At 48.0% G+C, this 14,463-nt stretch overlaps 1 protein-coding gene across 1 annotated transcript in view; it reads left to right on the forward strand.

Moving 5' to 3' along the window:
* The window catches only part of LOC137627099 (mutS protein homolog 4-like), a 128,464-nt gene extending 114,074 nt beyond the window's left edge, over nucleotides 1-14,390 (forward strand). Inside the window, exons 20-21 of the mRNA XM_068358114.1 lie at nucleotides 944-1,121; nucleotides 10,802-14,390. Coding sequence (XP_068214215.1) covers nucleotides 944-1,121; nucleotides 10,802-11,140 — 517 coding nt within the window. The 3' untranslated portion in view covers nucleotides 11,141-14,390. The remainder of the gene's footprint in view (nucleotides 1-943; nucleotides 1,122-10,801) is intronic.
* Nucleotides 14,391-14,463: the final 73 nt, after the last annotated feature.

Consider the following 14,463-nt stretch of genomic DNA (forward strand, 5'->3'; position numbering starts at 1 on the left):
GGATAAGGTCACTCCATAATCAAACCATTGCTCTCCAGTCTTGGGTAGTGCCATAGCCTGTGTACCATGGTCTTCCACTGTCTTGGGTGAGAGATCTCTTGCTTGAGGGTAAATTCGGGCACACTATTCTCTTTAATTTCTCTTCCTCTTTTTTGTTAAAGTTTTTAATACTTTATGTAGGAAATGTTTATTTTAATGTTGTCTCTGTTCTTGAAATATTTTATTTTTCCTTGTTTCCTTTCCTCACTGAGCTATTTTCCCTGGTGGGGCCCCAGGGCTTATAGCATCCTGCTTTTCCATTTAGGGTTGTAGCTTAGCATATAATAATAACAATAATAATAATGAGTGACTCCTTTCCTATTTTATGTCTTTGAAACTCCTGAGTTCCAACCTCATTCAAGTCCTCTTCCATGATATTTTGCACCTTTCCAAAGATACCTCTTACTGTACATTATCTGATCTTAATCTCTCTCAAGACATCTTTTTTCTACACAGTTTCAACCACTTGATTGAATTCAACACATTTGAATCCTTTTGATGTTAATTTCTTAAATTTTTCACATGAATCTGTTGGTATCTGCTTGAGGCTCGGGGTGAGGATGGCAGGTTCATCCTTGCCAAGATCCTTGGACATGATGTGTCGTACAATGCTAGTGGCATTTTTAAATTTATATCAGAAGCAGGTCTTCGTAATTCTATTAAAATTTTATAACATATTTACTTCTCTGGTTTTAATTGAATATTCTTTTAATCTATATTTATAATAAACGGTATCGGCGTCAATGACCTCCGATGTCAGGATGCCAGAGAACTTCAAATCATTCATTTTATTCATTCAATTGATGGTATAAATTTTTCAAGAGCGTGATTAAATAAGAGTAAACTTTCATTCACCAAAAAACAGTTTTATTGTTGACATTTATAGCTTGATCATTGCTTGCAGTTATCACCTGGAGCACGAAGAGAGCTGCGGTGGACGTCTGAAACTCACCCACGTCGTTCGTCCCGGGGTCACTCGGGCGACCCACTACGGCATAGCCCTGGCGAGAGTGACGGCGATTCCTCGGGGGGTCGTGAATAGAGCAGAGGAACTTGCTGCTGCCATGGAGCCGGCCACTCAGGTAAAGTGTTTACTCTCGCATTCGACAGTAACTTATGTTCCTCATTGACTGCTATGCACCATTTATACCTGAACTTTCATCTGATCTAGGTCACATTTTATCATCATCATCATCTCATGATAATAATAATAATAATCATCATCATCATCTACGCCTATTGACGCAAAGGGCCTCGGTTAGATTTCACCAGTCGTCTCTATCTTTAGCTTTTAATTCAATACGTCCCCATTCATCATCTGCTACTTCGCGCTTCATAGGCCTCAGCCATGTAGGCCTGGGTCTTCCAACTCATCTAGTGCCTTGTGGGGCCCAGCTGGACATTTGGTGAACTAATCTCTCTTGTGCTAGTCTCATTCGACCTTGCTTAAAAAAAAAAATGCCCATATTGTGTAGACCGATACAGTGTTCATAATCCAATTGAAGTTTGCATGCTTTCACCCCAATTTGCTTGTATGCAAATTTACTCGTAACCCAAGGTACTACTTTATTAAGAAACCAGAGGCAAAGTATTTAAGGACAATACAAGTAGACTTTATAAGTAAAATATCTTGATCATAAATAATTGACATTTTATATACAGTATGTGGCGAAACAACCCCTTTCTCTCTCTCTCTCTCTCTCTCTCTCTCTCTCTCTCTCTCTCTCTCTCTCAAAGCCAAATAGAAAAAGTGTCTCGTTTCACCGCTCCATGAGTATACATACAGGTGGCTGGTACCACTAGCCACCCCCTACCCAGGCTCTGAGGTAGTTACCACCTCACACCAAAGAGTCTAATTGGGTACCTTCCAGCTTTGCTGAAAGATATACATACATATACCAAGGCACTTCCCCCAATTTTGGGGGGTAGCCGACATCAAACAAATGAAACCAAAAAGGGGACGTCTCCTCTCTACGCTCCTCCCAGCCTGAAAGATATATCCATATGTAAGTAATGGAAGGTTTGTTTGTTTGGTGAACAATTGACAATTTCTAACATAAAATTTCATTTGTTCCGTAACTGAATACAAACCACGCTATTTACATGGGGTAATTACTTTGGCGACAGCCGATGATGAGCCATAAAGTTTTAACGAGGGTTTCCTACCCCACCGCTAGTTAGCAGGGGGTAGGAAGGGATAGCTAGCTACCCCTCCCCCCTCCCACACACCGGTGATTGATTCACTTTACTTTTGGCTCGAGAGACGACAGACCTGTCAGCGCTCTCCTTTCTTTTGACTGCCATAATTTTTGTCTGCTTTTTCTTTGTGTTTGTGTGTGAAGTTGGCCTCTACTCTCCTTATGCGCACTTGCCCTGGACTTCCCGGCCACCCTTGTGGGACCTTTATGTCGGCCGTGGAAACGGATCCTCACTCCTTATGCCCTCAGTGTAGGGGCCAACGGTGTGATAGTTCTAATTTGTGCATTGAGTGTAGGGAGTGGTCTACCTCCTAGTGGGAGAGGTTTGCCCGGCGACGTAAGAAGAAGGCTAAAAGGGATATTTCTCTTTCCGAGGTTCCTCGGAAGAGAGAATATCCTAAGTCTTCTTCTTCCGCCGCCCATTCCTCCTCCGAAGCTCCCGCTCGGGCGGCCTCTTCCGAGAGGCCGGCGAGTGGTAGCGTAGACCGTAATGTTGATGTCATTAACCGATCCCGTGGTGAGGGAGAGGTCGTTGCCTACCATAGCGAGGCGGCTGCCCCTCCCCCCTCGGAGGAGGTGGTTGTTTCTATCAATGATCTTTTTCAGCTTTGGGCTTCCTTGGGGCTGCAGGGTTCGCCCTCCAAGGAAGCCCTGTTTGACATGACCAAACGGGGTGCGGCTGCCGAACAATCGTCAACCTCAGCGGAGATAGATCCTCTGTCTGTGGTTGACGTTGTTGTGTCGTAAACATCCCGTGGGTCTGGCCAAACTACCGTTCCTGTGGCTGCGGTAGCAGAAGGCTCCGTCTCCCCCTCCTAACATACTTCGAGGGAGGAGCTTAGTCCCACGGTCTCTCCTTCCGTTGAGACTCCCTCTCGGGGGAGTTCTCTGGTAAAGACGCCTTTTCGGAGGCCCATTAATGGTCAGCCTGCTGATCCCACGGCCCCTCGTGGGTGTATAAGGCGGAAGGCTCACCCTCCCCTTCGCCGTAGAGGCCTTCCTTCCCCCTTCAAAGGGGTTAAGAGGCACCTCTTCGGCTCGTCGTCACCACAGTCATCTACGGAGGAGACGACTCGCCGTTCTCCTGACCTGCCTGCTACCAACCTTGACCTCTCCAGGGATCGTTCGCGATCCCCGTCAGAGGATGGTCGTCCTTCGGGACAATGTGAGCTGTCACCTCAACCATCCACATCTAAAGCTGCTGACATGCTTTACGCGCCAGAGACTGCCACTGCGCAACCTCCTGACCCTTCGGGGTCTCAGGGACTTGGGCGCGCAACTGCGCCGCTCGCCCCTAAGCGTAAGGCTCCGCCTGCGCACCCTGCTGCTGCTGTTCCTGACGTTCCCGACAAAGCGCCTCGGCGCTCACCCTTAGGCGTTCGCGCCACTGTTCCTGTTGCTCGCCAGGGTTCCCCTGCGCGCCCACGCCCATCGGCGGCCCGTCGCCCTCCAGCAGTTCCTGAAGTAGCGCGCAAGCGCCCAACTGCGCAAACGCGCCCTGTTCCTGTTATAGTGCCGCCACACTCTCCTGCGCTCTTGCGGCCAGTTCCTGATATGGCGCCTACGCGTCCACCTGTGCCCCAGCGGCCTCCAGCACTCACGCGCCCTCCGGCACCTCGCCGCCCCCCTGTTCCTGTTTCTTCGCGTGCGATCCAGGAGGTTCCTGAGTTGGCGCACAGGCGCCCACAGGTTCCCACGGACTCGTCGCGCCCTGCGGGGGAGAGACGCGATACGCGTCCCCGCGCGATTCCAGCTCCAGCGCTCACGCACACCCCAACGCGCCCACGTGTCGCTTTGGACCCATCGCGCCCACCTAAGGAGGTTCGCGATACAAGAGATTCGCGATGCGCCCCCCCTCGCAGTTCCTGTTCCAGCACCAACGCGACCACGCGTCGCGACTACTCAGCTTGTCGCCCCAGAGGTTGCCAAGCCAGCGCACGGGCGCTTACAGCCGCCTCTGGAACCGCGCGAATTTACTCCAGATACGATCGCGCCCGACGCGCCCTGTTCCTGCTTCACGCCCCGTGCCTGTCTTCAAGACAGTTGTGGTGGCGCAACTAACTCCAGAGCGACCTCACGCGGCTCGCACCACGCGACCTCCGAAGCAGCGAACCCCGGTGCGAGCTGTTCCTGATGCGCGCTATGCGCGCCCACGATCGCCAGCGCAACTAGCGCTTACACAGGCGAGTAAACCGGTCCAGCCAGACCGTCACCAAACCTCTCGTTCCCAGTGCTATCGCGCCCTCGGCCAGTCCTACCGGACACCCACTCGGGCACTCCTGTTATCATTCGCTCTTTGGGGCCGCACCAGGTCGCTGCGTGCCCGCGCGTTCGTCCTCCTCCTGTTCTAGCTCCTGATCGCCGCACTCCCACACCATCGCCCACTCACGCTCGCGGGCATGTTCCCGCTCAGGCTGCTGTGCGCCCCCGCGGCCACGCTCCCGCTCTATCGTGAGCGCGCCATCGCTCCTGACCATCCTCCTGCGTGCCATCGCGCCCCCGCCCACGCGGGTGCGCGCGCGATTTTCCAGCTTCGCGCCCTTCTCTCGCGCGCGACCCTGATCTGAGCCCGTCACACGAGCCCCAGCACGATCGCCGACAGGCGGTTTCTTCCTTGTCGCGTTCCCCTCCCCGCAAGCGCAGATCAGTTAATTCTAATAGCCAGGCCTTCTTCATCACGAGACTCAATACTACGCAGTATACTAGAAGTTTTATTCCAGCTGTTACCAAGTTGTGGAATGATCTTCCTAATCGGGTGGTTGAATCAGTAGAACTTCAAAAGTTCAAAGTTGGAGCAAATGCTTTTTTGTTGACCAGGCGGACATGAGTCTTTTTATAGTTTATTTATGACATATTTGTTTTTGATGTTGTTAATAGTTTATATATGACATGTCTGTTTTGACGTTGTTACTTATTTTAGAATGATTTATTGTTAATTTGTTCTCTTCATTTAGTTATTTCCTTATTTCCTTTCCTCACTGGGCTATTTTTCCCTGTTGGAGCCCCTGGGCTTATAGCATCTTGCTTTTCCAACTAGGGTTGTAGCTTGGATAGTAATAATAATAATAATAATAATAATAATCAGTGCGCTCGCCAGAGGGGGAACGCTCCTCGGTCAGGTCTAGGGATTCTTCTCTTACAGCCCTGCAGGCGAACCCTCGTTTGTCAACTCCTCCTAGGGATCCCTTGATCCCCTTCCCTCCAGAGGGAGTGTCTGACAGCGCTGCTGTCAGTCAACAGCCCTGGTTCGACACCCTACTCAGAGCTCTCGTGCGGGCGATTAAGCTAGCCCTCTCTCATTCGGGTCGCGAGCCAGCGGCAGCTTCCTCCCCCCTGAAGAGGAAGAGAGGAGTCTCTCCTGTGGATCCTCCTCCGAGGCCTGTGCTGTCCCCGCGTAGATCCTTACACAAGGCTCCTACTCCCCCTCAGACCTTCTCGCCCTCCCCTGCAGAAGAGGAGTACCTCTCCTGAGGAGAGTCGGTCGAGCAGGAATACTCCCCCATCGCACCAATGGTGGATGTTCCTCCTCTTCCCGAGGTGGAGAAGGACTTGCCCCCTTTCGCTTCTAAAGTCCTGCATCCCTCCCAGGAGGGAACCTAAGGACTCTTAGACGATTCCCAAATTGTCTACTAGGATCAGACAGGAACAGCCCAGAGCCGTCGAGGATGCCCACGTTTCCTCCCAGGAAGAGCCTCTGGGGTCCAGAGACTTTGCTGCAAGTCCGACAGGAGGCGAGCACCAGGAGTCAGAATACGCGTTCTGGTAAGTCCTGACTCTCATGAGGAACCTTAATGGGATTCCAGACCCTGAGGTCCTACCTCGTGAAGGTAAGGACACGGTCCTGGATCGCATCTACGGCACTCAGAAGCCCTCTAGAGCCAGCGCAGCATTGCCCTGGTCCCAAGGGATGAAGAGCGCCAGAGACAAGATCGAGGGCCAGCTCGCGGAGCTTGCCGCCTCCAGCAGATCCAGTGCCAGGAATAAGCTCCTCCCTCCTCCTCGTGTCCATCAGAGGAGGTACTTTGAAATCCTCGAGGAGTCTTCGCTGAGCCTTCCCTTCCATCACTCCGTTGAAGGACTCACAGGGGGAGTCCCTCTTGAGAGGCTCTCCAACCGGCACGTATCCTTCTCAGCCACTGAGATCCAGAGCCAGGAGAAGGTCATCAAGTGCGCCATGCAGGCCACTTCATGGTTCGACATCTGGCTGGGGTCTCTGGGTATCCTGGTGCGGTCCGAGGATCTCTCCAAGGAAATCACCAGGAAAGCGCTGGAAACCTTTCTCCTCTCGGGCACTCGGACCATCGAGTTCCTGTCCCACCAAGTCTCGAGCTTGTGGGCCAACACGATCCTCAAACGCAGGGACGCTGTTGCTGAGAGGTTCCACCATAAGGTTCCCAGCGCCGAGTCGAGAAGGCTCAGACACTCTTCCGTTCTCGGTAAGAGCTTGTTTGAGCCTAAGGACGTGGAGCTCTCTGCCGAGAGGTGTAGGAAATCCAACCAGGATTCCCTCATCCATAGGGCCCTGACATCGAGGCCCTATAAGCCTCCGGCGGTTCAGCAGCCCCGTCCCATCAAGGATACGAAGAAGACTACCGTAGCAGCGAAGCCCAAGGTGTCTAAGCCCTTTCCTGCCAAGGGCAGGAGGGGAAAGAAGTCCTCCAGGGGAGGCAAGAACCCTAGATGCTCCGGCCGAGGCCGGAAGCGCTAGGGTTGGCAATCCCCCAGCGTGTCCACCAGTGGGGGGATGCCTGCAGAGTTGCACAGCAAGGTGGCAGCAACTCGGGGCGGATGCCTGGACGGTCTCCGTGATATCCCTAGGGTATCGCGTCTCGTTCACAGCATCTCTCCCTCCCCTGACAGCGAATCCAGTGTCGTTGAGCTCTTTTGCCATGGGATCGGCAAAAGGGCAGGCCCTTCGGGCCGAAGTCCAGACCATGTTGTAGAAGGACGCTCTCCAGGAGGTCGTGGACGGGTCCCCAGGCTTCTACAGTCGACTCTTTCTTGTGAAAAAGGCGTATGGAGGCTGGAGACCAGTCATCGACCTCTCGACACTGAACGGGTTTGTCAAGCAGACTCCGTTCAGTATGGAGACGGCAGACACGGTCAGACTTGCAGTGAGACCATGAGACTTCATGTGCACACTAGATCTGAAGGTCGCGTACTTCCAGATCCCAATCCATCCGTCTTCAAGGAAGTACCTGAGATTTTGCCTAGACAACAAGATCTACCAGTTCAAGGTGCTGTGTTTCGGTCTCTCCACAGCGCCTCAGGTGTTCACCAGTCTTCACCATCATCTCTTCGTGGGCTCACAGGATCGGCTGATCCCGGCAGACTCGGAGGCATCCCTTCTTCGCCACCGAGACAAGCTCCTCGAAGTTTGCCAGGATCTGGGGATCGTGGTAAACCTCGAGAAGTCCTCTCTGCAGCCCTCTCAGAAACTGGTATATCTAGGCATGATCATAGACACCAATCTCCACAAAGCCTTCCCATCAGACGAAAGGATAGCAAGGCTGAGGAAGGTTGCGAAACCTTTCCTCAATCGAGAAGAACTCCCAGCCCAATCGTGGCTTCGTCTCCTCGGCCACCTCTCCTCCCTGACCCGTCTCGTCCCCAACAGTTGCCTCAGGATGAGATCCCTTCAGTGGCGACTCGACTCCCCGGACATCCTGATCCCCATGGGATCTGCGGAACGAGCGGACCTCAGGTGGTGGGTGGCAGACGAGAACCTGCGAAAGGGAGTGGATCTTCTCGTCTCTACCCCGGATTTGATGCTGTTTTCGGACACATCAAACAAGGAGTGGGGTGTCCACGTTCTGAACCACAGGGCCTCAGGCCTGAGGTCAGAATCAGAAAAGTACCTTCACATAAACCTGCTAGAGATGAAGGCCGTTTTCCTGGCCCTTCAAAAGTTCCACCAAGTCCTGGCGGGCCACTCCGTGGTGGTGATGAGCGACAACACCACGGTGGTGGCTTATATCAACAAGCAGGGAGGTACCTTTTCGGAACAGCTGGCCCATCTTGCAGTAGAGATCCTGAGATGGTCCGAAGTCCACTCGATATCACTTGCGGCTCGCTTCATTCCAGGCAAGAGGAATGTGCTTGCCGACAGTCTGAGCAGAGCGACGCAGATAGTCAGTACCGAGTGGTCTTTGGATCCTCGGATAGCCAACAAAGTCCTGACTTTGTGGGGTTCCCCGACTGTGGACCTGTTCGCTACAGCGTTGAACACCAAGCTTCCGCTGTACTGCTCCCCAGTCCCGGACCCCAAGGCCCTCTGGCAAGATGCCTTCCAACAACGGTGGGACAACGTCGACGTGTACGCCTTTCCCCCGTTCTGTCTGATGAGGAGGGTCCTCAATAAGACCAGAACATCGGTCAATCTCTCGATGACCTTGATAGCTCCGCTATGGCATCACACAGAGTGGTTTCCGGACCTTCTGCAGCTCTCACGGAGATCCCGAGGGAGTTCCCTCCACGTCACGAGCTACTCAAACAGCCACACTCCAACATCTTCCACAAAGCCGTAGCTTCGCTTCGACTTCACGCCTGGAGACTATCCAGCATCTCCTCAAAGAGAGAGGCTTTTCGCAATAAGTTGCGTAAAGGATGTCTGGCCACCTGCGCAGGTCATCCGCAGGAGTCTACCAGGCGAAGTGGCGAGTTTTCTGTGGTTGGTGCCGTGGAAGGGGTATCTCTCCCCTCGATGCCACTCTTCCAGCAATAGCAGAGTTCCTTGTGTATCTGCGGGAAGAAATGCGCCTTTCAGTCTCGGCAGTGAAAGGCTATCGCTCAGCCTTAAGTCTTGCCTTCAGGCTCAAAGGAATGGACATTTCCTCCTCGCTGGAACTGTCTCTTCTCATACGGAGTTACGAACTTACCTGCCCTCAGTCGGAAGTGAGACCTCCTCCTTGGAACGTGGTTCGGGTCCTCAGGTCTCTTAAGAGGCCTCCCTACATACCATTACGCCAGGCTTCTGATCGCCACCTTTCCTGGAAGACGGTGTTCCTGCTAGCTTTGGCCTCGGCCAAGCGAGTCAGCGAACTGCATGGTCTCTCCTACGACGTCGCCCATTCAAGGGGATGGGGGGAGATAATGTTCGGCTTCGTCCCTGAGTTTGTTGCTAAGACTCAGAACCCGAGTCTTCGTTCTGTAACAGATGACCCAGACCATCTCCTACTGTGCCCAGTCAGGAGTCTGAGGTTGTATCTTAAAAGAACAGCTGCAGTCGGCCCCCAGGTGCGAGCCCTGTTTGTTAGCACCGGGGAAACGAAGAGGAGGGTCACCAGGAATACCATCTCGGCCTGGATCCGCAAGGTGATCCACCTGGCCTTGAGTTCTGACCCTCCTCCGTCACGGTGCCCTAGGGCGCATGATGTCGGGCGTAGCTACGTCCCTGGCCTTCCAGAAGAACTTTTCGGTGACACAGGTCCTGCAAGCTGGGGTGTGGAAGCGTCAGACCACCTTCACGGCCCGCTACCTGCAAAACGTGACTCACAGAAGGCTCGATACGTTTTCTATCGGCCCTGTGGTGGCTGCACAACAGCTGGTCTAACCTCAGGGTCCTAATTGGACAAGTAGCAGAAGGTTGAGGGCATTGTTACCCAGTTTTAGTCTGTGTGAATGAAAAGATCTGTCTGGCCCTTTTCTTTTCTTCATCCTCTCCTCCGTTGGAGAAAAACAGCATCCTGGGTCCTTTGCACAGCTGACCTCGAACCTCTGCAGGTAAGCCATGCTTCCTTGTGTTCCTAGTATTAAGTTGTAATACTGTCATGTCCCCATACCCTGACGAGGTGGTATTGGGTAAGTCCTAGCCTAGATTTCCTTCTAAAGAACTCCAGGTCAACTTCCTAGGACACGTCACTGCTCGCCTTCACACATGACTTACGTAGGCCGCAGCAGCCCCTCAGCTGTCTGCGAGGCGCAGGGGCCCCAACCCTCGAGTTGCTTTATGAACTCGGGTTCGGGGCCCCCGGGCAAGCCAAAGCCAGTATGGCAGGGGATTTACCTCCCTTCCTAAGGGTTAAGTCATCCCATGTAAATAGCGTGGTTTGTATTCAGTTACGGAACAAATGACACATTCGTAGATAATTTGTATTTTTCCTAACGATACAAACCTTAGCTATTTACAGTTATGTGCCCGCCAGCCCTGTCCCCCAAGATAAGTCCTACCTCTAAGTAAAGTGAATCAATCACTGGTGTGTGTGAGGGCTAAGTAAAGTGAATCAATCACTGGTGTGTGTGAGGGGGGAGGGGTAACTAGCTACCCCTCCCTACCCCCCCGCTAACTAGCGTTGGGGTAGGAAACCCTCGTTAAAACTTTATGGCTCGTCATCGGCTGTCGCCAAAGTAATTACCCCATGTAAATAGCTAAGGTTTGTATCGTTAGGAAAAATACAAATTATCTACGAATTTGTCATATTTTGAATCACGTTGTAGCGATTTTTTGCGGTTAAATTTGGTGTCAGATGTAGAGTTTTTGCATTGTTCAAAATTAGCGAATACCAAGCACTTGCATAATGAGAGTTGAGTTTATGTCAAAATAATGTTTGAAATTTATTTTTCAGATAACGAGCGAATCGGACAACCAGAGCGCAGAGCATCGAGCGGTGTACCACTTGGCGCACCAGCTCCTGAAGCTTTCCGAGGCCACAGCATCCGCGTCCTCGCCGTTCCTCGGTTCGAAAGACGGGGAAACCAGATCTCCGGTTGCTGTGAACGAGGCGTCACTCAATTCCGCCAGCGTTACTCATTCCAGTTCAGACAATCCCAACAGAGACGATAATGAATCCTTCAAATCTGGAAGCTCGATTGAAATTCGGTCCAAGTTGCAGGTGCTTCTGCAGCAGTTTCTGGAGCAGATTGATCACAAAAAATCATGCTTTGGAGAAGTCGGTCACCAATAATTCCAAACTTATTTATGCCTTTCTTATTTCAGTGAATTTTTACTTGAGAATTACATGTTTGTTGTTTCTTTATGTTCTGTAGTTTCTCAATGATTTTGTAGGTCTTTATTAGTTATCTTCTCTCTTGGTTTCAAGTTCCAGTTTTAGTAATATCTACACTATTAGGTTTTTTTATTTTCTGTAATGGTATCTTCAACCCCTGCGATTTCCCTCTACATTTTTAAGTCTTAAAATGAGTGGATATACAATACACTTAAAATTGGAGAGTAAACAAGGATCTAACTAAATGCATATGATATTTTTTTGCATTATTGCAATATGTAGAAAACTTACTGCAGAGGATTAATGAGTTGTGAAGGAATTATCTTTTTGTGTCATGCAACAATATACATTTAGAACCTTTCTCGGGCTGTATTTTGGTAAGAAATCTTTACTATATATTTTTTTAAGAATGTTTATTTTGCTTTCTTTTTAGATTCTAGGTACTGCATAGTTTGTTAGGAATGTAGCAGCATAAAGAATAATCATCAAAGGTAATTTTGTGTCATTTACAGTAATTGTTTGATCATTAGCAACAGTACGTTTTACTCCCCTGCACATTTCTCTTCCTTCGAAATGCTTGTTTCATCATCTGTTACTTTTGTTTTACTTTGGTTTGATTTTCCGTTTTGCCTTTATAAATATCCTTTGTAACTATCTCATACTCTGTCCAAAACACAACACAAAAATAACAGTTCAAATTTGCGAAGTGATTAAGAAAAACAAGATTTAAAGATGTTATAATTCATGAAATTATAAAAAAGAAAACATATTTGGTAATTTTATACTGTACATAAAGTTCAAAAGATACTATACAAATAGGGCTAAAAAACTTTGGGCACAACCTAGAGTCAAAATTCAAGTTTTAAAAGCCTACACAATGCCTTCAATCGCTGTACACACACCCTGGTGTTATGTCGCTTAAACTTTTGTTTATTCGTTACGAAAGACATTATTAATGCTGTTCTAACTTATTTCCTCATCTTTAATACTTTTGCTTATTTATTTATTTTTCAACATCTTATGTAAGTAAGATATTGGTTCTTATGCAATGTGGATTTATAGTTTAGTTTATGATGATTTAATTCCAGTCACTAAAATATTTTATCATTATCAATATTCTGTTCTAATACACATTGAATGCCATTATGCTCTAAAGGTATAGTCTTCAATATTCTTGAAGAATATTTTCCTTATCTCTCTATTTCTTCAATGAGTTTCAAATAATAGTTGTAAATTTTATGGAATATGTATTTGTATATCAAACTTCAACTGACAAAAATTCTCATATTTCGAAGAAAAGTTTCGGCATCTCTAGTCGCGGACCTTAGCTTTGTTTTAGCTTAGCGATGGATGAGAAGTTAGAAGGATGTTTGGAGATATGCCATAATAACCATGATTTTAAATGACTAATCTGGTTAATATTAGCAAGTTTTGTCATTGAAGCATTTTTCAGTAGTAGCATTTCATAACCCTTTTACCCCCAAAGGACGTACTGGTACGTTTCACAAAAGCCATCCCTTTACCCTCATGGACGTACCGGTACGTCCTTGCAAAAAAATGCTATAAAATTTTTTTTTTCATATTTTTGATAATTTTTTGAGAAAATTCAGGCATTTTTCCAAGAGAATGAGACCAACCTGACCTCTCTATGACAAAAATTAAGGCTGTTAGAGCAATTTTAAAAAAATATTCTGCAAAATGTGCTGGGAAAAAAATAACCCCCTGGGGGTTAAGGGTGGGAAATTTCCAAATAGCCTGGGGGTAAAAGGGTTGAATGACTATTCTGGTTAATATTAGCAAGTTTTGTCAGTGAAGCATTGTTCAGTAGTAGCATTTCTTAATGTTGAATTGTGGGATTTTTATAAATGCATAAAGGGTTTACAATATTAGGTGATAGTCACTATTTCTTATTATGACTAGATTTGATAATTGTTAATAGGGTGAGTTTAATGCTTCCAAAGATGGATCATTTATGTAGATTAGTTTTGTATTGTTGTTCAACAGGACCATTATGTCAATTTTATTCTTGACAAATGGACCCGGACCTCTAGGATTATTTTTATATATATGGAAAGTGGAAATTAGAGTAGCATGATTTGAATAGAGGTCTATAAAAGTTCTCTTAAACAAACCACACTCATGTCCTTTTGTTCATATTGACCTGCCACCATTATCTGTTTTATACCCTTATATTTCACATTGCCCCTCTATTCATTTTTATTTGTGCTCATTGTACTTGTAACCTAACTTTTATATTACTCGTATTTCAATTTGCAGAGATATATCCCCTACATAAACAGTGGAGTACTTCATTATTGTGTTTTGAGATTTAACCACTCTCCAAACTTCTGGTATATGCATGTCCCACGCACATGGACACCTGCCTTTAACCTCTTCCTTGAGGTATAGTCACCAAGTACAATTGCAAGTTGCATTTTGAGGTTCTTTTGAAAGCCGTACTGAGCATGTTTGTTGCTGTCAAACCTTCTGTATGTCTGACCTTTCCTGCTCTGTTTGTGATTACTCATTTTAAATAGTCTCCAGCATGAATTTATGGGTAGTAGGGTTGTGATAGCCTATGGAGACGCCCGTGCTTTGCGATCTGTTCGACGGGAGTTCAAGATCCACTCGTGCTGATGGTTTCTTGTAGTTTCTGCAACTTCACCATCTTTGTGAGCTAAAGATGTGGGGTTTTGGGGAGCCTGTAGGTGTACTGGCTGAATCATCAGCAGCCATTTCCTTGCCCTCCCTGGTCCTAGCTTGGATGGAGGGGCTTGGGGACTATTCATATATTTATATGGTTATTCTCTAGGGCATTGTCACTGTTCCTTGAATCTGCCATTTATCTATCTATCTATCTATCTATTTACCAAGGCACTTACCCCAATTTTGGGGGGTAGCAGACATCAAACAAAGGGACAAAATGGGACCTTTCCTTTCCGCTTCTCCCAGCCTGACGAGGGATTCAGCAGAGTTGGGCTGGTACACTAGCTTGCCATTTATAATCCACCTTTATAACCTTTAATGTTACAAAGCAGTATTCCTGGTAGACACATATTGGGAAGCAGGTTTTAATGAAAATAATGCTAATGTGATAATTATGATTTTCTGCAAATTCTTTTTCAGAAAGTTGTACATATATATTTGTAATCCCAAGTGACTATTATTCATAGTGATTTCTTAGGTTAATCAAATTCTTGACTGATAAAGCTGACCCAATTTTTGATAAAGCTGACCCAACTAAATAATAAAATTTATTCAGATATAATTACACTGACAAT

The sequence above is a fragment of the Palaemon carinicauda genome, chromosome 34 (assembly GCF_036898095.1).
Source record: "Palaemon carinicauda isolate YSFRI2023 chromosome 34, ASM3689809v2, whole genome shotgun sequence".
NCBI classification, from domain to species: domain Eukaryota; kingdom Metazoa; phylum Arthropoda; class Malacostraca; order Decapoda; family Palaemonidae; genus Palaemon; species Palaemon carinicauda.